Source organism: Babylonia areolata, chromosome 30 (assembly GCF_041734735.1).
Source record: "Babylonia areolata isolate BAREFJ2019XMU chromosome 30, ASM4173473v1, whole genome shotgun sequence".
In the NCBI taxonomy this organism is placed as follows: Eukaryota; Metazoa; Mollusca; class Gastropoda; order Neogastropoda; family Buccinidae; genus Babylonia; species Babylonia areolata.
In genome coordinates, this window is record NC_134905.1 from 17,983,066 (window position 1) to 18,006,957 (window position 23,892).

The window sequence follows — 23,892 nt, forward strand, 5'->3', positions numbered from 1 at the left end:
GTATTGGGTTTATGCCTCTGCGCTGGGAGACTGAACTCGAGACATTCCTGGATTTCAAAGTTGTAGACATCTTTGTAGTATTGGGTTTATACCTCTGCGCTGCTGGACTAAAACTCAGACATTCCTGGATTTCAAAGTTGTAGACATCTTTGTAGTATTGGGTTTATACCTTTGTGCTGCTGGACTAAACTCAGACATTCCTGGGATTTCAAAGTTGTAGAAATCTTTGTAGTATTGGGTTTATACCTCTGCGCTGCTGGACTAAACTCAGACATTCCTGGGATTTCAAAGTTGTAGAAATCTTTGTAGTATTGGGTTTATACCTCTGCACTGCTGGACTAAACTCAGACATTCCTGGGATTTCAGAGTTGTAGAAATCTATCCCACCTCTCAGCCTCACCGCTCCAGATTGCACTGTCGAGTTGCATGCTTGCATGGCTTATAGAGGCGCATCATATGATCTGTGCTTTCAAAGTTGATTGGCTCTCAGAAACTGCAAGCAGCAAGGGGGATCCCGAGAGGCAGAATGTGCTAAACAGCAGGCTTCTTTGTGGACTTTTTGCTTAATGTTTTATTTATTTATTTATTTGTGTGTGTGTGTGTGTGTGTGTGCACACGATGATACTTCATTGTACAAAGTTTGGTTGTAGCAATGGAGGCTATCAACTGAAGAAATGGAGAGCAGCACGTGTTTGCTGCTTTTGCCTGTGAAGATCACCTTTGGCGTTGCTCACGATTTAGAATAAAAGTCAGATACGCATGCGCAAGATCCGAGACGGCCATAGAACTCTTGAGCAGTCTATTCACAGAGCTGCCATGGAGTTTTGTTTGTTTGTCATGGCCAGTGAAAAACTCCCTGGACACTTTGCACTTCAGCAGCCACTGCAGAAGATCAATCCAGCTCACAAACTCTGTCCTGCAAAAGTCTGTGGCCTTTCATGCCCTGCTCTCATGGTGACCTCAGTTTCGCTACCCCTCCACTTCTGGGCTTGGGGTGAGTCCTGTCAATGTCTTCAGTGTCGGCAGATTCATGGGGGGCTGTTGTTTGAGGGACATGGTGGCGGTCTCCACTCTGGCTTTGCAACTAAGCCATTATTGTCGTTAGTAGGGGGCTTAGTAGGTGGTGTCCAAAGTACATTGAATTAGAACAGGCACCATTGAACACCACCGAAGTGACTTAGCAGCAGTGCAGGGTCTCCTCTGGTGTATGGCCTCCTGGCAACCTAACATCGATGGTTCCCTGCGGACTGCCAACGCTGGAACTGTGATGGACAAACCCGGGTGTGGCCGTGTATGGGGAAATCTAAATGAGCGGCGTGGGAGTAATGCCACTGAAATGGTGCAGATGATGGGGCAGCCAAAAAAAACAAAACAAAAAAAAAAAACTCTGTCCTGCAAGCTTCCGGAGGAAGACAGGGCCATGCATGCTGCGCTCTGATCCAGCCTGCAGTTGGGAGGGGGCAGAGAATGATGCCATGAAGGCGGTGAAGCGATAGGGTTAGTGGTTCATGGCTCGAATCTGAACAAGGTGCTCATCGATCAGTGGGTAAAACTGTACTGCTCTGCTTGTGGGCCTGGTGGCACCCTGCGGCTGATTCTGCAGAGACTGGGAGTGCAACAGACAGTCAGACAGACATAGGAAGAGACACAGGGTGGAAAGAACTGAGGAACATAGGGTGGAAAGAACTGAGATAAAGAGAGAGAGAGAGAGAGAGAGAGAGAGAGAGAGAGAATGGGCATTCAATACCATCTATCAACTACTGAGAGAGAGAAAGAGACAACTACTGAGTGAATGAGTGTGTGAGAGAGAGAGAGAGAAAGAGAGAGAGAGAGAATGGGCATTCAGTTCCATCTATCAACTACTGAGAGAGAGAGAGAGAGAGAGAGAATGGGCATTCAATACCATCCATCAACTACTGAGAGAGAGAGTAGTAGTAGTAGTAGTAGTTGTAGCAGTGGTGATATACAGTGCATAAAAACATGTCATACTTCATTGATCATTTTTCACGGTACATCATTCATCCTTGAAAAAGGTCTGTACAAATCAAACATTTGGATTTTTTTTATTTTTTTTTTAGTATCATATTCAAGCATCAGCAAAGACTGGGAAAGAGAGGAACAACAACATGGGAAAGACGAAAGAGAGAATGGGGTTGGGGGGATGGAGGGTGAAGAGACAAAACACAGAATGATTTGTATTTGTATTTCTTTTATCACAACAGATCTGCGTGAAATTCGGGCTGCTCTCCCAGGGAGAGCACGTCACTATACTACAGCGCCACCCTTTTTTCTTTTTTCCTTTTTTTTTGGATTTTTTCCTGCATGCAGTTTTATTTGTTTTTTCTACATAATTTTGCCGGGAACAACTCTTGTTTCCGGGGGTTCTTTTATGTGCGCTAAGTGCATGCTGCACATGGGACCTCAGTTTAACGTCTCATCCGAATGACTAGCGTCCAGATCACCACTCAAGATCTAGTGGAGGGTGAGAAAATATCGGTGGCTGAGCCGTGATTCGAACCAGTGCGCTCAGATTCTCTCGCTTCCAAGGCGGACGTGTTACCTCTAGGCCATCACTAATGCGTAATGTATGTATGTGTGTGAAGACCATGATGATGATGGAGTCTCCCGTCGGAATGACGGATGAGTAGGCAGGCAGGCGTATGTGTTGGTATGTGTCCTCATATGGGAGAAAAGGCCGATTCTGGATGTGCAGCACTTCCCATAGGTGTTGCAAGGGAAAACGTCTCCAGAAGTTGAGCCCTGCTTCCTTCGCTCACACATCTCCTTAAGGGAAAGCTGGGTGTTGAAGGGCTAGCTCGTTGTTCCAGCATTAGCCTGGTTGCCTGACCAGCACAGGTGACTTATTTAGTAAAGAGGAGTTGTGCAGTCCCTTCCCCACTCTCTCGCCTGCCGACGCTCAGAGTCCCACAGGTGCAGATACTGCCACGTGTAGGACGGCCTCAGCAGGTGCAGGTTTTTTCTTCGGAGTTCCATCTCCTAGGAGGACTTCCAGCCAAGGATAAGAGCTCCCCCTGCCCTTTGGTCATCCACTTCCACTTTCACAGCCGTTGGGAAAGGTTTTCTCCTCCACCTGGTCTGTGAAGACCATACTCTGACATAAAAAACCGGCATTCCTAATACATTGGAGTTTGATAGCTAAAAGTGGCTAAGGCAATGCTGATATTGTGAAAGACAGTAGCATGAATTACAGCCTGCGTGGAACTTACACAGTGTCAAAGTGTGATTCAAGTGAATCAGCTACCATGTTGCAATATGCCGTAGATAGCCAGACAGAGAAAGCATGATTAAAAGTTTGTCAGTGATGAGAATGTGTTATATATCAGATGGTTTTAACTCTCTCCATATGAACGGCGAAAGAGACGACGTTAACAGCGTTTCAGCCCAATTACCATCATCAAAATATTGCAAGCGGAAGGCTCTTTATACTGAAGAGGTGAATGTTGACAAAGAATACCACAATTCTGACGACGGAAGCTAAAGGTTGGGTCATTGAGACACCCACTGGACATCCGAGGTGTCTGTGTAGAGGAGAAGAGAGGACTGGCCGTACTGAGTGAGTTAAGGACAACAAAGTATGTGTCATTCTTATAAGGATTCGAGATTAAGAATGATTTATTTGTCTGTACAAAGGTGCAGAAATTTTCTGTTTGACATATGCAATAAAACAAGACAAAACACCAGTACAAATAAACAGAAGCTAAATGAGTAAAGAAAGTATGTAAATCAAAATATAATCACACACACACACACACACACACACTCCTCCGAGCTCTCACAACCCACCTCCACTCCACCGCACCCACCCACTCCCCATCACCCACCCACTTCCCTTCACTGGACAAGCTCCCATCCCAATAAGAACATTTCAAGATCAGTTCTAGAAATCAGATACTTTGCAATGTCAAGGATATGCAGTCACTGATACAAACACACCATATCCCAACCCCACCTACTGACTGAAACCATTTATTGTCAGATTAACTGTTTGTTGTACTGACATTTTCGCAACCATTTGAATAAAATATGAACTGAGCAACACAAGGAAATTCTGATTTGAGGAAGGTATGATTTAAAAAAAAAAAAAAAAAAAAAAAAAAAAAACCCAAAAAAAACACACACACACAAACAAACAAACATATTTAACAAATCAAGGTACCAAATTTCATTAATATCATTATCTCCAAAAAATATTCTAACGCACCCACATACTCACATATGTTTCTCCCCCACCCTCTCTCTACATACATCCATGCATGCACACAAATGCCCATTATAATTCCCCACCTACGCACACAGAGAGGCACACAAATTCTCCCGCACTATACAAGATTAATAACCTCTACTGTCTTCCGTATAAAACTTGATGCACTGAAGATAAAGTATAGTAAAAATGTTACATGCATCTGTGGTAAGCAGTTCAGCTTGCATCATTGTTTGTTTCACTGCCAGCAGTTACGTACCTTCTTGCCCAAGTATTTCAAAGAGAATAATAATTCTGCAGATGATTTTTGTAAAGTTATTTCTGACGAGGTTCTTACGGTCAAACTTTCACAGGCATTAGTTCATAGCCCTGTTTCTACATTCCTTTAATGCACTTCAGAATTGTGTTAATGGTTTCTGATTATTATCATTATTATTATTATTATTGAATTGTTACTGTTAAATGTAATTGCATGTTAGTTATACATTTTACGGTAGTTTTTCTAGTTTACCTTTTATCTGTTTTCCTCTTCCCCCCTCCCCCCCCCCTCCCCCCCACACACACACACCCCGCCCCACCCCACCCCACCTTCCTCCCTGATAGTGAAAAGACGCTAAACTAAAGAACAAACAAATTCTCCCACACTCAATCAGATCACTGCTGCTCTGGTAAGAGATAAGCACGGTAAAAGATTGTAGGGGTAAATAAATGAATAGTCAATAAATGAATACACAAATGAGAAAAAAAACAAAAACATGATAAACAATACAAACAATGCAAATGAATAAATCAGTCAATAAAAAAAAAAGTAAGTTCGTGAACCAGTAGATGAGTAGTGTATGTTGTATGTTGGTGCAAACATGAAACCCAGTTGTATTTGCATTTCATTGTGTTTGTAACTCTTTACTATCCACATGCATTGCTGACTCTGTACTTATGATCTGTGCTTGTTTCTGTTTTTTCAGGTACTGTCTTCTTTAAGTATTCATTGTAAATTACAGAAAATTACTTGACACACCACACAGTATGTTCCTGCTTGCTTTTTCTCTGTGTGTCTTTTTCTCTCAGTCTCTCTCTCTCAGATCTGTGGCTCTCTCTCTGTCTCTGTAGGTCTGTCTGCCTCTCCCCACCCCTCTCTCTCTCTCTCACTCTTCACAAAATGTGTGTCTACTCTTGCAATCTTTTTCAAATCCGTTTACACACCATCCCTTCATGAGGGGCCATGGCCTTTTTTTTTTTTTTTAAATAAACCATTCGAATCGGAATCCGAATCAATCTCTCTCTTTTGCCATGCTTATGACTTTATGTAGTATTGTGTGGTGTAGACCCTGTAGGCAGGGATTGGGTTTTAGCTCTTTCCGTACGAACGGCGAAAGAGACGACGTTAACAGCGTTTCACCCCAATTACCATCATCAAAATATTGCAAGCAGAAGGCTCTTATACTGAAGACGTGAATGTTGACAAAAAGGTTGGGTAGAAATGTAGAAATGTAGAAATAGGGCTATGAACTAATGCCTGTGAAAGTTCACTGGACATCCGAGGGGTCTGTGTAGAGGAGAAGAGAGGACTGGCCGTATTGAGTGAGTTAAAAAAAAGCACACCAGTGCTTATCTATTATCCTCAAAAATAAAGAATTTTGTCTTATCTTGTCTTGTCTCTCTCTCTCTCTCTCTCTCTCTCTCTCTGCACACTGTGGCTGTCATTCCCTCACTAGAGTCACAGTTACCTATAGGTGTTTGTCCACCTCTTCAGTTGACAGGCCAACAGTTGTAAACCATTTTTTTAGAGGGGAGGGCGAAGGGTACAGACACACAACAGTATTATATCATGGTCAACAGCATGAGACCCAGCCCACGTGAACCATATCATGGGCAGTGAGAAAATAGGTTCCGTAAGCATGGCTTGTTTCAGTTTCAGTTTCAGTAGCTCAAGGAGGCGTCACTGTGTTCGGACAAATCCATATACGCTACACCACATCTGCCAAGCAGATGCCTGACCAGCAGCGTAACCCAACGCGCTTAGTCAGGCCTTGAGAAAAAAAAAAGATAAATAAAATAAAATAAAATAAGCATGGCTTGATTCAAACTCAATATCAGCCACTGTCTTGTTTGTCAACTTCGATGCCCAGTCAGTACAGATAAGTCGGGATGTGTTTGTTGATATATCATAACGTTTCAACTGAGTTTCAGTTTTCAAGTAGCCATCAAAGCACATGGACTGATCCATATGTGCTATATATGTCTGCTCTAAACAACAACAACAACTGAACAAGAAAACAAAACCAAAAAAGTGGAGTGATGGCCTAGAGGTAATGCGTCCGCCTAGGAAGCGAGAGAATCTGAGCGCGCTGGTTTGAATCACGGCTCAGCCACCAATATTTTCTCCCCCTCCACTAGACCTTGAGTGGTGGTCTGGACGCTAGTCATTCGGATGAGACGATTAACTGAGGTCCCATATGCAGCATGCACTTAGCACATGTAAAAGAACCCACGGCAACAAAAGGGTTGTTCCTGGCAAAATTCTGTAGAAAAATCCACTTGGATAGGAAAAACAAATAGAACTGCATGCAGGAAAAAATAAAAAAAAAAAAAAAAAGAGTGGCGCTGTAGTATAGCGACGCGCTCTCCCTGGGGAGAGCAACCCGAATTTCATGCAGAGAAATCTGTTGTGATAAAAAGAAACACAAATACAAATACAAAAAAACAGCAACAGATGCTTGACCTATGCATGACCCCAACATGCATGACAGCCCTTGAACTCCTTCCATAGGATAAAATGTTATCCTAAAATTGAATACAGTGGATACTGAAATAAACACAACAATTCAGCAAATATATTAAAACCTTGAAATACATAATTTTGAAACAAACAACAACAACAACAAAAAAATACATAGAAGGGAGATGATTGAAATAAGAATGGGACATGTATAGAAAAATTGCGCACACACACACACACACACACGCACGCACGCACACACACACACAGTTTTTAATTGAACAGATTTATATTTCTTTTTCTTCTTGGTAGTCTGACAGGAACCGACGATGACAAGGTCTGTGTTCTCAGTGATGATAGAGCATGTGTTGTTGTTGTTTTCTTAACATCAGTCGCAAACTTATCACGCAGAATATGTCATGCATATGCAGCAATCATAAAAAAATTAATGCTTTAAATACTCAGTTGTAATATGAAATCTAATGTACATTCTGATTGCAGTTGTAGATAAGTGAGTGTGCGTGTGTGTGTGTGGTGTGTGTGTTGCGGGCATGGGGTGGGGGGGGGGGGGGGGGGGGGTAGGATGCCTGCATTGCACAACCCTTCTTATGTATCATTTGCATTCCCTGAAAACAGATACCACACACTTTGCATTCTTGAAAACGAATTTGATCGTTACATGAAATAGTAGCATCAAAAATTCATTTTCCCAGAGCGGTTGATCGCATTTAATGTCATTACCTCACGACGTGTCCACAAACAATTACCAGTGTGAGAAGACAAGGCTTTAACAGGCCATGGAATGTGCCCTCGGCCACAGCCAGTCACCCCTTTTTCGTCAGGTGGCCCGATCCTCCGACACCAGTGACACGCGTCACGACTGCCCATTTCAAGTGAAGTTTGGGGGGTGACAGGTAGAGAGGGTGGTGCAGGGAGCCGCCGCCCTGTGTGGCGGTGTCGTGTGTATGTGTTGGGGGCCAGGGTCAGCTGGGGCCATGTTAGGGGGCGTGTTTAGGTGTCGTGAGTTTCAGTTTCAGTTTCAGTAGCTCAAGGAGGCGTCACTGCGTTCGGACAAATCCATATACGCTACACCACATCTGCCAAGCAGATGCCTGACCAGCAGCGTAACCCAACGCGCTTAGTCAGGCCTTGAAAAAAAAAGTAAATAAATAATAAATAATTACATAAAAAGAACTACTACTACTAATAATAATATGTATAAGGCGCAAAAACTTGATGAAGTCAACTATAAGTGTAAAAAAAAAAAAAAAAAAAAAGGTGTTCGTGAAGCTTCTCCTCACACCCACCTCTTTCTCGATCTGGTTGGACTGAGAATTTATGTTCGTAATCAAATACCGGGTAATGTCGCACTTAAGCATCCTGAATTCATTGGAGCTGAATTTATTATGCTAAAGTGCGATTAAATACCGATATGATGCAAGCAGACGTGCATAAACTGGAAGATTATATGTGTTCATAAAACAGAACTTTTTTTTTTTTTTTTTTTTTTGCACGTAGACACGCACCCACACTCTGATGATTTCATGTTCGCTTCCTCGATAATGTTGCTCATGAGATGTTTTTGTTGTTTTCTAGGAATTACACATGTAACTCTCTCTCTCTCTCTCTCTCTCTCTCTCTCTCTCTCTCTCTCTCTCTCTCTCTCGTGCGTGCGTGCGTGTGTGTGTGTGTGTGTTATTTTTACCATGCTTATGCCTTTATGCAGTATAGTATTCGCATTCTATGACTTTAAGTTGCATTGTGTAGTGCATGCAATGACATATATCAGTAATGTAGTATTGTGTAGTGTAGATCCTGTTTCAGGGCGGGGACTGGAAAAAAAAGAGAAAAAAAAGAAGAAGAAAAAAAAGCGCGCCAGTGCTTATCTATTATCCTCGATAATAAAGAATTTGACTTGTCTTGTCTTCTCTCTCTCTCTCTCTCTCTCTCTCTCTCTCTCTCTCTCTCTGTACCATTTGGTTGCGTGCATATTATGACTTATGACATGCATTAATACGCGGGGTGGGGGATGGGGCCTGACGCGGTATGCTGTTTGACATAATTGTATGTACTTGGGCTATAACGCACGTGCACCACACACACGCGCGCGCGCGCGTACACACACACACACACACACACACACACACACACACACACAATACACACCAGATTGATCCACGGTTCCACTTTCAGACCGCAGTGGAGAGAGAGAGAGAGAATAAATTTTACGCCGATTTCATCGAAACAATGGTCGTGACGCTGAAAGTCCATTTTACCATACTTACACCCCACTCCACTCGGCCCTTCCAAAACACGCACACACACACACACACACACACACACACACTCTCTCTCTCTCTCTCTCTCTCTCTCCTCAATCCCACTCTCCCCTCCACTCATTCAAAACGTTAATTCCTCACAGAGGTACACGTTCACGTGTTCCCCACAAACTGCCGTGTCCCCCTCACCTTGACAGTGCCCCACAACACCACATACCTGGCTGCTCCCAAATCGTGGGAGGGGGACAGTGGGAGGAGAGAGACGTGGGGGAAAAAATGGAAGAGAAGTGTCGTAGGCTTCGTCAAGTGGACCGGTCGAACGGAGAGAAGTTGTTCGTTGAAGAGTTGAAACATTTTCATCCAGTATTTTTTGTTTCCCAAGAGTTTCGTTTGGTTCCTTCTATGTAATTAATCTCTGGCAGACAGTTTTAGATTCATCAACTGTGGTGTTACGACAGTGTTGATATTTCTTCCGTGATTTTGTTTTTCTTTTTATTTATGTTTTCTTCGGGACGTCTGTTACGCCATCCGTGTCAAAGTTTTTATGTGTTTTGTGATAACTGTGAATGAAATAGATGCGGAATCTGAGTGCAATAAGAATATGAGGTTTACGTGTGCGGCGTTTCGGCCGCCGAAACTTCTCACATAGATCTATCCGGAATCTTCGCTCGAGAAGTCGGAATGTCGCCGTGTGTGTTGTTTGGTGATGATAGGGGGTGTGTTCTCATTCTTCGGCAGTGAGGCAGTTTTCCACTTCTTCGTTTTAGTTTTTGAACGAGCAGTGTGTGGGGGTGTAGTTTGGTGAACGGGTCCCAGTCATCGTTTCTCAGGTTTTCGCGGTTAGTGTTAATAAACTTTGTCATGGCGGATTGAAACTTCATGGGCAATATCCACATTTCTTCCTCGTCTCTCCTCTGTGTGATTGAAGGAGTGAACGGCCACGCCTTGTTGTGAACACTTGCTCATTCCGTCTTGGGGGAGAAATTTTGTGGATATTGCCATTTGCATACATTTGTACATTTCGGAATAGCGGAATAGATGGAAAGGATATGAATAACTAATATAACTGATCGTGCGAACTAGTGTTTAAAGCTTATCATTGATAAAGTTACTTTTATGTTATTACGTTTTTATGCAAGATAAGATGTTGACACACCGAAAGCGTAAAGTGTGTGAATAAAGTCTTAGTTGACAAACACACAAATAAGATGGTGACATACCTAAAGCATAAAGTATGTAAACAAAGTCTTAATTGACAAACACACAACACACCCAAATATTATGCATACTGTATATTGAGACAAACCAATTAACTCGCACATTACATTGCCCACATATGTTTAAGATTACACACACACACACACACACACACACACACACACATATCACCCACCCCTTTCACAGTTCACCATTAACCCCTCCCCACCCCCCCTACCCCTCCCCACCCCTACACACACCCCCCACACACACACACACACACACACACACTGAGCCAAACACAGACACAGGCACATCACCCCTCCCCCTCACAGTCCAAGCCCCTATTTCCCCACCCCACCCCATACCCACACACACCTACACACACACACACACACACACACACACACACACACACAGCAAACATTGTACACATGAACACACCAAGTCTATCCAGTTTAGGAACCAGCACAACCTTGCTCATGCTGATAAGTTCTACTACAAAGGGACCAGACCACCTGCACAACTTGCTGATCCTGGTCTGTCAATAGGTCACTGACTGTTCACAGTACATGTACACACAGATCTATACACCTCACCCCACCAAAACCACCTGCAGTGTACCATTCTTTCTGTTTCAGTATCTATGTGTCGGCCATTTACTTTGTTTTAACTCTCATTTCCCTTTCCTTTACCTTTTTAATTGCTTAGAACTCCTTGTAGTTTGTGTATATGTTCAGTGCACACACATACACACATGTGCACACACACATGTGCACACACACGTATACACACACTCACATGTACACACACACACACACACACACACACGCAGTACACATGTATACACAACACACACCCACATGTAAACACACACACACACACACACAATACACACACAAGTATACACAACACACACACACATACACACACACACATATGCACAACATACATGCACACACACTCCAGCGAGAAGAAATAACCTGAGGGCACTATGCTGATCAAATTCCTGCATACTTGTCAGTGTCACACTGAATGGACCTGTACTACAGGTCTGTTGCTGAAGGCAAAACATGATCGACAATAAAAAGCAGTTTGACGTGGATCCAGGTCTTTACTTCACTTTAGTTTCAGTTCCAATGGGGTTGATCTTTACACAACTGTCCACAAAAACAAAACGTCTTGAGGACCTTTGCACAGACCCAGTGCGCCGGTGAAACATTTATTTGCATTTCTTGCGGTGATCTTGCTTCTTATCAGTGAGCTAAGAAACAGAGATAAAAACAGAACAAATAAACTTAAGGTTCACCTCTTGACACAGATCTGAATTATTTTGTTAACTTTTCATTGTAATTTCTCAGGGAAGTTCCTGACATCAGTTTCATGGATTTGCATGCACTCCTATTCTCTCATATGCCCCCTTTCCCCCCACCATGCCACCCACCATCCATAACATGCCATCCGAACACATACATGTGATGCTCGTGTACATTCCCATACTGTTTCTCTCAGTATAAATTTAGAACACATTTCTGTTTTGTAATGAAATAACAGCTTTATACTGCGTACAGTCTGTGATTTGAAAACATGTAGTGTACATTTTTCTTTCAATGAAGAAATGGAGGAATGTCTGCAATAAAAAAATAAATGAGTAATTAATAAGACACAGTATTACATTATATGTGTATGAGACATGAACTAAGTTTTAGTGAAGAGTTTCAGTTTGTTGAAATCACATTACTGTTTGATTCTTTTTTACTTTTTACTTAAAAAAAAAATTTTTTTTACACTTCATTAGGTAAGGATATTAAGGGCGATGAGGCTGGTGTGTGTGTGTGTGTGTGTGTGTGTGTGTGTGTGTGTGAAATTAAGCAATAATAAACACTAAATTTGTGAACAAATGTCCATTAACTGGGAAACAGACAAGAATTAGAATTTACAAATTTGGGAGTATTTTGAATTATGTAATTAAAGCTACAATAAGTTTGGGTTTTTTTTTAATTCCAATAAATTTACACTGGATTCTAATATTTTTATTTATGATAATATATACTTTAAATCAAATTCAATGTGAGAATAAAATTCTAAATTTTCAGATCACCAATTATGTGAACAACTGAGTAAGCAAACATTTATTTTTCAAGTGCATCTCGGAAACTGAAAAAAAAGAAGAAGAAAAAAACAATGTTTCAACACTGCTGACATGAATACTCAAAAGTTATGACACTTCTTGAAATACAAATGGATGGGTCTGACTCTGAGCAGGTGAGATTCTTCTAGTCCTCCCGAATCAAAATGACTGATTCTCCGCCTTCCCAGTCTCCTGTCATGGGAAACTCCAGCTCACAGCCTGGTGGTGACGAGCGAAACCACACAGAGAAGCATGGGACGAGTGGTGATCACAGTGACAGTGATGCAGAGTTACCCAGTGCCGAAACACTGAGCAAGGCCATCACCAAACAGTCCAGCCACTACATGCTGACCTTTGAGAACGGACTTCCGGATGGGGAGTCCGACTCTGAAGTGGAAGAGCTGACCAAAACCTTGGCCATGTACAGCGACGGCAACAACAACAACAACAGTAACAGCAGAGGCTCAGTGGACCAGCAGGCGGGCACCGTGCAAGGGGACAGGACAGGTGAGAGGGGTCAGGGTTCAAACCCTCTCATGACCCCGCCGCCCAGACATCTTGGCTTTGTGGCGGGTGGTGGGGAGGTGGGTGAAGAGCGTGTGGTGAAAAGGAGAGAGAGAGGTGACGGGCAGCATGGTGAAAGGGTCACAGAGGTCGCCCGCCCCGCCTCTCACCCAGAGCTGCAGATCCCTAGCGGGGACTCTGACACAGACCATGACCTTGACCCTCATGCCGACCCCACCGGTGGATTCCTTCACGTGGCTGGCGACGGTAACTCCACAGTGCGGCCTGACACGCCCACACCCGCCAGTCCGCGCGGCTTCAGAACTAGAGTCCCTGTTGACTCCAGCATGGACTCCGGGTCGGAGTCTGGGTTGATCCGACCCAAACCTCTGTCCGGATCAACGACGGCCATGTGCGGGTCCATGGAGAGCCTGGCCCACAGTGGCCATGGGGAAGTGCAATACAGGGGCCGGACGCTGTTCGAGGCCAACAAGAGGTTCTCGGCCTCAGAACTGAACCTGGCAGACACGCCCAGGCCAGCAGAGAGTCTGTTTGGCGGCGTGGCGCGTCGGCGAGCATTCCACCAGAGCATGAACCGCCTGTCCCTGGGGTCCACTGTGCCCCCCGCCAGCTCCGCCATGGCCTACATGTCGGATGAGGAGGGGGGAAAGGGAGGGGTGATGAGGAGGGAGGGGCCAGGCCGTCGGGGGCTGAGTCGTCGCTGGTCCCTGGCACACGCTGATGCTGACGCCCTGGATGAGGTCAGGTAAGAACTGTGAACTGAAGGCAGTGTGGTAGTCACGGTCCTGACTGGTATTTCTCTTGAGTCAGCTGGGGGTCTTGTCATCATCATCATCATCATCATGCCCTGTCGTCAAGTCGTGAGATGGCTACATTTTGCAGGGCTACAAATTCACAGACAATTTTCAGTTCCCTTTGGTACAAGTAGAAGTAGATGAAACATGGTTACTGTTTCAAACAGTAGTTACAGGTTACTTGTGCAAACAGTGTTTGCAATTGTAGAAATTCATAAATTTATATATTTTTATTTGTCCTGGCTCAAGTAAAATATCAAGAATCTACTTGTCCCATGGCAAATTTCCGCTTGCTCCCTAGGAAAAAAAGAAAAGAAAAAAAAAGGACGCTCACCAAAGGAAAAAAAAAAAGCAACGCTCACCAGAGAGATGTATAATTGGGAGAAAGTAGATCTGTTGTTTTTCTGCGCTGCTGACATGTTTTATTCATTGAACATGCTTGTCTGAGACTGCTCTCAATTGGGATTCTGTTCTGAGAAAAAATGGGGGGCGGTGTGGGGCTGGCCGGGTAGAGGTATTACAAGGCTAGGCAAGGCTACTTTGATTTTCCGGATGGAACGCTTTAAGGTTGGAGGAAAAGTATAAAGTGCATTTGAAACTTTTTGACACCACAAGTCATGTACACACACACACACACACACACACACACACACACACACACACACACACATGAACCCAGAACCACCTTTCCCACACCACAAACACACATTAAAACTGAAAAATTAATACGGTAATAACAACAATTTAAGTTATTAATGAGATGGCCAGTTAAGCAGCCAAACTACTAATCAATCGTCCTACCAGTTTACCAACCAAACATCAATTTAACAACTAGAATAAGTTTATTAATCAACAAATATGCACTCAATCAACCATCTAGTCGACAGCTAAGCGAATAAACCTGTGGAGGGGGAAGAGCAATCAGTGTACCCAGAAGCTTACTGTACTTTAATCCTTTCACCGACTGCCAAACAATGGTGGTTGTTGTTGTTGTATTTCTTTTTATCACAACAGATTTCTCTGTGTGAAATTCGGGCTGCTCTCCCCAGGGAGAGCGTGTCGCTACAGTACAGCGCCACCCATTTTTTTTGTATTTTTTTCCTGCATGCAGTTTTTTTGTTTTGTTTTTTCTATCAAAGTGGATTTTTCTACAGAATTTTGCCAGGAACAACCCTTTTGTTGCCGTGGGTTCTTTTATGTGCGCTAAGTGCATGCTGCACACGGGACCTTGGTTTATCGTCTCATCCGAATGACTAGCGTCCAGACCACCACTCAAAGTCTAGTGGAGGGGGAGAAAATATCGGCGGCTGAGCCGTGATTCAAACCAGCGCGCTCAGATTCTCTAGCTTCCTAGGCGGACGCGTTACCTCTAGGCCATCACTCCACTCCAACAGACAAAAGGACAAAGCATGTTTTTTCCTCTTATCCACCATAAGGTTTAGTTGTTGGGAACAGTTGAATGTGTCTGCAGATATTTCAAGGTCAGTTTTGTGATTCCTGGTTCAGAAATGGCTGACAGTCGATCATCAGTTGTTCAGTGTTTCACTGTTTGTGAGCCTGCTTGAAGTGTCATGTTCAGTTTCTTTTTGTAAATCATTCTGTGATTCTCTCTCTCCCTCTCTCTCTCTGTCTGTCTCTCTCTCTTCTCTCTCTCTTCTCTCTGTGTCTCTCTTCTCTGTGTGTGTGTGTCTCTCTCTCTCTCTTCTCTCTCTCTCTCTCTTCTCTCTTCTCTCTCTCTCTCTCTCATTATTTTACTACCTCCCATTGAGTCTTCTCTCTCTCTTCTCTTACTCTTAGAAATTTTTAGTTTATTGACTCAGGAGTGAATAAGCTGGCTTTGGTAATGGTTTTCTGTCTTTTCGTCATGGAATTTCTTGATGTTGTGGAGTTATTTCACAGCACACACACACTGCACTTCAGGAGTGCTGAATTGTCATTAAAGTTTGCAGTACTTCAGAACATATGGTTGTTTCTTACTGTATTCTTTTTCAGTTAATCTTCTGTATGTTATTTTGTTGTTTTTTTGTTTTTGTGTTAATAGTATATTATAGCCGTTTGATTGGCTAAGAGCGGGCCAGACTAAGAGGGGCGTCTTTTCACTGTTAGCCGCGCGAAATTTGGCCAAACAGAGCAAACCATAGGCCTAGTTTGCATCAGTTTGACATGGTAAGTATATGTAAACACCAAACATGGAGTATAATACAAACTCCTCCTTTATACTAATAAGTGTAGTTTTCAGCATTCATAAGTTACTCTTACATCAGATTGACACTGTTGGCAGTGGTCTTTCCATGTCACGGTGTGACTGATATAGTGATAATTCATGTGCATGGAGAGTTGATCCAGCTATTACTGCTGTGCCTGGGGAGAACTGGTCACTGTGATTGCCTGTGTTGATTCACCACAGCTTGTGTTTACCCAGTCCCTACTTACCTCACCGTGTGTGTGCCATGATTATACGTATTCCTTGGCCCCCCTTGTTGAAGACAGCAGGCTCTGCAAAGCATGGGTTCAGTGCACCCTGTAATAGTCTGATCTGATCATTGCTAGTTTCGGTGCACAAGAATTTGCTGAGTGGAACCTTCGGTCAGGCTGTGTATGACATGCCAGCACCCACCCCCTTGCCCCCCCCTGGCCCCCTCCCATCCCCTTCCCCCTGATTGATGGTTGAGGTGATGATCCACTGTGAGATTGATACATGACTGGTGTGCTGTGTTTTTAACATGATATAACACTAAAAACATAAGGTAGTGCATCTTGATAAGTATTGATTACATGCATGTACACACAGTGTCACATATTTGTATACAGTATACACACACACACACACACGCACACACACACACACACACACACACACACACACACACACACACACACACACACACACACACACACACACACACACACACACACACACACACACACACACACACACACACATACACACACATATGCACACTTGTAGTACGCACGCGCGCACACACACACACACACACATGCACCAGATAAAGAGAGAATGAGAAAGAGAGAAAGAAATTATTGATAAGTTCAGTATAATTTCTTAAGTTTAAACTCTTGCTTTTAAAAGACTTGGACAAACATTTTCCTAACTTGTTCTCTCCCCATCCACCCACCTTGATTGTTTTCCACACGCACGCATACACATGCTCATACACTCACAGGCACGCACACACCTTTGTCCTTTGTCCTTTTCTGTGTTGAGCACCAAGTTCAAGTCCATGACAATGAGTTCAAATCCTGTCACCCCACAATGAAAATGAACAGCCTCACAGTCTCAGCCAGTGCCTGTCTTGAGAACTGTACACGGTGGCAGCACAGTGTAAGACTGTTAGATCCCTCATCCGTTTCTCTGTGGAGAGTGATCCCTGCTGTTCAGTATCACTGGAGGCAGCCTGTATCGACGATAAATTCAGTGTAATACTATATATATATACCCACCCACCTCGATTGTTTTCCACACGCACGCATACACATGCTCATACACTCACAGGCACGCACACACCTTTGTCCTTTGTCCTTTTCTGTGTTGAGCACCAAGTTCAAGTCCATGACAATGAGTTCAAATCCTGTCACCCCAAAATGAAAATGAACAGCCTCACAGTCTCAGCCAGTGCCTGTCTTGAGAACTGTACACGGTGGCAGCACAGTGTAAGACTGTTAGATCCCTCATCCGTTTCTCTGTGGAGAGTGATCCCTGCTGTTCAGTATCACTAGAGGCAGCCTGTATCGACGATAAATTCAGTGTAATACTATATATATATATATATATATATATATATATATATATATATATATATATATATATATATGATAGTCTGTCGTGTCCGACTATGACCATCAGAACAGCAGAGGAGGCAACTGCTGTTCCGACTATCTGGGCTAGAATCTGATTATAGTGGAGAGTGTCTTGCCCAAGTTACATCTCCACTCTCTCAGCCAAGAGGGTTTTAGGACAGTCGGTGTTCGGATGGTTCCCAAAGGCCAACTAGCCCACAAGGCTGCAGCACTAAGAACCAGTGCAATTTTGCCTCCTAGTTTGAGAGTCATAGTCCTTCACAAAAGACTAAGCTGTAAATGATTTCCCATTGACTGGAGAAACCACTGATAATACAGCTCTCACTTTGCTGTTGGCCCAAATGTAAAACTTATGTCAATCTGTGATATAAGCAGAGTGTTGGGCCGAAGTGTAATACTAATAGAATGCTTAATGTACAATGTACCCCCCATTGCTCCCTAGCTGCAAACTCAAGATCTCATGCACAGATGAGCACCCTTTTGGCACAGACATCCAAACCCCTGAGCGCATCCTTCAGGTCTTGCCCAATCCATACTGCACTCTGACGCAGAGTCTGGTCTGATGATGGAGGAACCCTAGGGTCTTGTGGTGTCCTTGTAATGGGGTTCATCACTGTAACAAATCTGGCAATGAATATTGCATTGCAACTGGAACTTGGAAGGCAGAAGTTATCAAACATGAACAGCATTCCAACCAGTTGGAAATTCGGGAATTACCAATTTTCCTCTTTTCTATCGCTCTGTTTCTGATTGTTCCTTGTTTTCTTTTCAGTCATCATTTCCCATCTTATTTTCTGCCTTGCTGGTTTTAAATTTGTTTGTGTTGTTTCTAGAAAACATTGATTGTTTTTTTGTTTTTTTTCTGGACTTCATTCATTTATTATATTTTTTTATGCACTTAGGATGTTATGTAAATTGGCTTGTCTATTTGTCGTACTTGTTTTTAGTATTTATGATTTGTGTGTTATATTATTTTTGTGTTAGGTTCTCTCTGTCTCTGTCTCTGTCTGTCTGTCTGTCTCTCTGTCTCTCTCTGTCTGTCTGTCTCTCTCTCTGTCTATCTGTCTCTCTCTGTCTCTGTCTGTCTCTCTCTGTCTTTGTCTGTCTCTCTGTCTCTCTGTCTGTCTCTCTGTCTCTCTGTCTGTCTCTCTGTCTCTGTCTGTCTGTCTGTCTGTCTGTCTCTCTCTCTCTCTCTCTCTCTCTCTCTCTCTCTCTCTCTCTCTCTCTCCCCCTCTGGCAAAAAAAAGGACAGATGGTCACTGGCAGAGAAATTTTCAGACCATTAATCATAACTGACAGCGTGACATGAACCATGTTTCAGACTGTTGATCATAACTGACAGCGTGACATGAACCATGTTTCAGACTGTTGATCATAACTGACAGCGTGACATGAACCATGTTTCAGACTGTTGATCCTAACAAACAGCGTGACATGAACCATGTTTCAGACTGTTGATCCTAACTGACAGCGTGACATGAACCATGTTTCAGACTGTTGATCCTAACTGACAGCGTGACATGAACCATGTTTCAGACTGTTGATCCTAACTGACAGTGTGACATGAACCATGTTTCAGACTGTTGATCATAACTGACAGCATGACATGAACCATGTTTCAGACTGTTGATCCTAACTGACAGTGTGACATGAACCATGTTTCAGACTGTTGATCATAACTGACAGCGTGACATGAACCATGTTTCAGACTGTTGATCATAACTGACAGTGTGACATGAACCATGTTTCAGACTGTTGATCATAACTGACAGTGTGACATGAACCATGTTTCAGATTGTTGATCATAACTGACAGCGTGACATGAACCATGTTTCAGACTGTTGATCATAACTGACAGCATGACATGAACCATGTTTCAGACTGTTGATCCTAACTGACAGTGTGACATGAACCGTGAATTCAGACTGTTGATCCTGACTGACCGTGTGACATGTACCCTGTTTCAGACTGTTGATCCTAACTGACAGTGTGACATGAACCATGTTTCAGACTGTTGATCATAACTGACAGCGTGACATGAACCATGTTTCAGACTGTTGATCCTAACTAACGGCATGACATGAACCATTTTTCAGACTGTTGATCATAACTGACAGCGTGACATGAACCTTGTTTCAGACTGTTGATCATAACTGACAGCATGACATGAACCATGTTTCAGACTGTTGATCATAACTGACAGTGTGACATGAACCATGTTTCAGATTGTTGATCATAACTGACAGCATGACATGAACCATGTTTCAGACTGTTGATCATAACTGACAGCATGACATGAACCTTGTTTCAACTGTTGATCATAACTGACAGCGTGACATGAACCATGTTTCAGACTGTTGATCATAACTGACAGCGTGACATGAACCATGTTTCAGACTGTTGATCCTAACTAACAGCGTGACATGAACCATGTTTCAGACTGTTGATCCTAACTGACAGTGTGACATGAACCATGTTTCAGACTGTTGATCAGAACTGACAGCATGACATGAACCATGTTTCAGACCGTTGATCCTAACTGACAGCGTGACATGAACCCTGTTTCAGACTGCTGATCATAACTGACAGTGTGACATGTACCATGTTTCAGACTTTTGATCATAACTGACAGCATGACATGTACCATGTTTCAGACTGTTGACCATAACTGACAGCGTGACATTAACCATGTTTCAGACTGTTGATCATAACTGACAGCGTGACATGAACCATGTTTCAGACTGTTGATCATAACTGACAGCGTGACATGAACCATGTTTCAGACTGTTGATCCTAACTGACAGCGTGACATGAACCATGTTTCAGACTGCTGCAACAACAGCTGGACAAGGTGGAGAAGGAGCTGAAGAGGAAGGAGAAGTCATACCAGCAAGAGTTACGGGACCTGCGCAGAGAGAACGAGCAGCAGCAGAAACTGATTGGGAAGGTAGGACTTGTCCCTTGATTTTGATTGACCCATTTTAATGTGTGTGTGTGTGTGTGTGTGTGTGTGTTGTTTTTTTCGGGAGGAGTGGGGGTGGGGGGGAGACAGACAAACAGCAGACAATGGATGTGAAACACCCGTGGTATCACAGTGTGTGATCTCAACATGTTCATGTAACACAGCCACCTCAAGACCCCTCTACCTGAGGAACCAACAAAATATGTCTGTGGCTTTGTAAACAGGTATCAGGTGTTCTTTCTGCTGTTGACACTGAGAGTGACATGAGGTTCTTCAGGTTCATGGAAGACAGATTTTTGTGTGTGTCCTGAATGCCATTTCAATTGAAAAAGTTGTAAATCTGTAGTTAGGGCTTGATGTTGCTTTCAAGTTGAATTGTTAGATAATGAACACTATAACTCTAAAAATGTATCTGACTTAAAAGCTTAACTGTAGATTATAAATACTTTCACTCTAAACAGAAATATCTTACTTCCTTACATCTCTTTGAAAACAACCTTGGTCTAAAGTCCTTTTCTCAGACAGATGTAGCTTTCGAAAGATACTTCACCTTTTAGCTTGATAAAAAGTGAAATTGAAAACCACTTCCTTCTTTTTAACGCATAGAGTAAACATATGTGTTGCAGATAAAGTTTGTAACAAGGGAAATAACGGTCAACAGCCTTTTCACTGGGAAACAAAACAGGTGGATGTGGGAGAGATTTTCAACTGGAGGGATTTGTTTATTTTGTTTGGGCAATGAATACACAGGGTTAGGATCAGACATTGATACATGGAAATGATACACACATCTGATAAAACTCTTTGACTGGTATTCTACAATGAGTTGATTGTGGAGTGCAGGTAATTAAGAACTAATTTGTGGTTTTATCAGTCAGGGTTTTTTTGTTTGGTTCTTTTTTTGTGTTTTTTTGTTTTTGTTTGTTTGTTTAGTTGTTTTTTTAAAAATTCTGTTTTTTAAGGCCTTGTATTGTCTCACTTTCGGTTCTTAATCCTCAAGTCATGAATTTCCATGTTGGTGGTGACTGGTCATATTGTCATAGAATGCAGCCCTAATATTGTTATTCTGTTTCTTTCTCTATGTCCATATGTAACTGTCTAAGCATTGGGATGTTGTAATAGAGCTCTGTATACCAGGGCAATAGAATGCAGCCCTAAAATAGTGATTCTTTTAATATATATATATATATGTTCATATATTATGCTTGTCTTAGTGGAGTGTTTTAATTGAGCTCTGTATACCAGGGCACTAGAGTGCAGCCCTAAAATAGTGATCCTTTTAATTTATATATATGTTCATACATTATGCTTGTCTTAGTGGGGTGTTGTAATAGAGCTCTGTATACCATGACAATAGAATGCAGCCCTATGTTTGTGATTCTTTCAATTTTTATATTTTTCCACATAATTATGCTGTATTCGTTGTCTTTGCAGTGGGATGTTGTGATAGGGCTGTGTAAAACATGCAGCACTGAAAAAGTGATTCTTTTAATTCATATCTGCTCCTCTGTGTACTGTGTTCATCATTGACTCACTTGTGTAAACAAAGTGAGTCAATGTTTTAACCCAGTGTTCGGTTGTCTGTGTGTGTGTGTGTGTGTGTCCGTGTGTCTGTGGTAAACTTTAACATTGACATTTTCTCTGCAAATACTTGGTCAGTTGACACCAAATTTGGCATAGAAATAGGAAAAATTCAGTTCTTTCCAGTCATCTTGTTTAAAACAATATTGCACCTCTGGGATGGGCACAAAAAAATAAAAAAAGAAGCCTAATTATATGCAAACTGCATTTACTGTTATATTTATATTTTTTGTATTCTCTAAACTTGGCACTTTGACCTCTTATTCTGACAACAACAAGAGGAGTCATTATTATCATTTTTTGTTCAAACAGGAACTTCTTTTGCTAAGCATGGAATTTTTATTTATTTTGCAAATGTTTTGGTGCAGATAGTAAAAAAGGGAAATTAATCTGTAATTAATGCTAGGGGACTTAATTTATCACAAGTGAGTCTTGAAGGCCTTGCCTCTCTTGTTTTATCCATGGGATGTTGTAATTGATGTCGGTGTACGGTGACAATAGAATACAGCCCTGTAGCTGAATGTTCCAATTGGAAACCAGGTGTTAACAACAGTGACCTGCATTTGTGGGCTGCAGCTTCCACATTTGTTAGTTAACATGTATGAAATTCTTCTTCTTCTTCTTCTGCGTTCACTCGTATGCACACGAGTGGGTTTTTACGTGTATGACCGTTTTTACCCCGCCATGTAGGCAGCCATACTCCGTTTTCGGGGGTGTGCATGCTGGGTATGTTCTTGTTTCCATAACCCACCGAACGCTGACATGGATTGCAGGATCTTTAACGTGCGTATTTGATCTTCTGCTTGCATATACACGCGAACGGGGTTCAGGCACTAGCAGGTCTGCACATATGTTGACCTGGGAGATCGTAAAAATCTCCACCCTTTACCCACCAGGCGCCATCACCGTGATTCGAACCTGGGACCCTCAGATTGAAAGTCCAACGCTTTAACCACTCGGCTATTGTACCCGTCTCTTCTCACTGTGTTCCTCTGGAATTTCAGGGAAGAGGAAGGGGGTAGGGGGAGGGCAAGGGTGTTACTGATGGAAATGGGGATTCGAGTAACACCCAGCAGTGGACTTGAGTTTGCGTAATTTGCTGTAGAAAAGGAAGAGGCAAAAACCACTTAAAGTAAGATGGATTCAGATGACATATTCATGACCGGCCATGCTCCCCCTATGGAGAGGTGTGCAAATACTACACAGTGTCATGTTACAGTACGTGTAAAGAACAAATAATGGTGAAAAAATACCCTTTCAAGTGAGAACATGAAAAAGATTATCTTCATAATCTGGCAGGAATTAATGCATAAATTTTGCCCTGTAACAGATGAAACTTATGTAATTGAAGTTAACATAAGTATGCTTTGTTATACATATATTTCAACTGTGACGTCAATACCCCGTAGCTTTGTATCATTCACTGACGGTCGTGTTTTTCTTCCAGCAACGCAAACAGATTAAGAAGAATGATGTAGGTAACCTGTGTTCGAGTGGTCAGAGGATGAATTTAGCATGGCATTCCTTTGAGACCTGAATGAATTGAAAACATGTTGAGCATGGCATTCCATTGAGACCTGAATGAATTGAAAACATGTTGAGCAGGGCATTCCATTGAGACCTGAATGAATTGAAAACATGTTGAGCATGGCATTCCATTGAG

At 42.6% G+C, this 23,892-nt stretch overlaps 1 protein-coding gene across 2 annotated transcripts in view; it reads left to right on the top strand.

Moving 5' to 3' along the window:
• Window positions 1-23,892, top strand: part of LOC143275657 (unconventional myosin-Va-like) — a 162,237-nt gene that overhangs the window by 107,244 nt on the left and 31,101 nt on the right. For both annotated transcript variants that reach the window (XM_076579931.1, XM_076579932.1), the window contains 2 exons: window positions 20,513-20,633; window positions 23,677-23,703. In XM_076579931.1, the coding sequence (XP_076436046.1) occupies window positions 20,513-20,633; window positions 23,677-23,703 (148 nt within the window). The remainder of the gene's footprint in view (window positions 1-20,512; window positions 20,634-23,676; window positions 23,704-23,892) is intronic.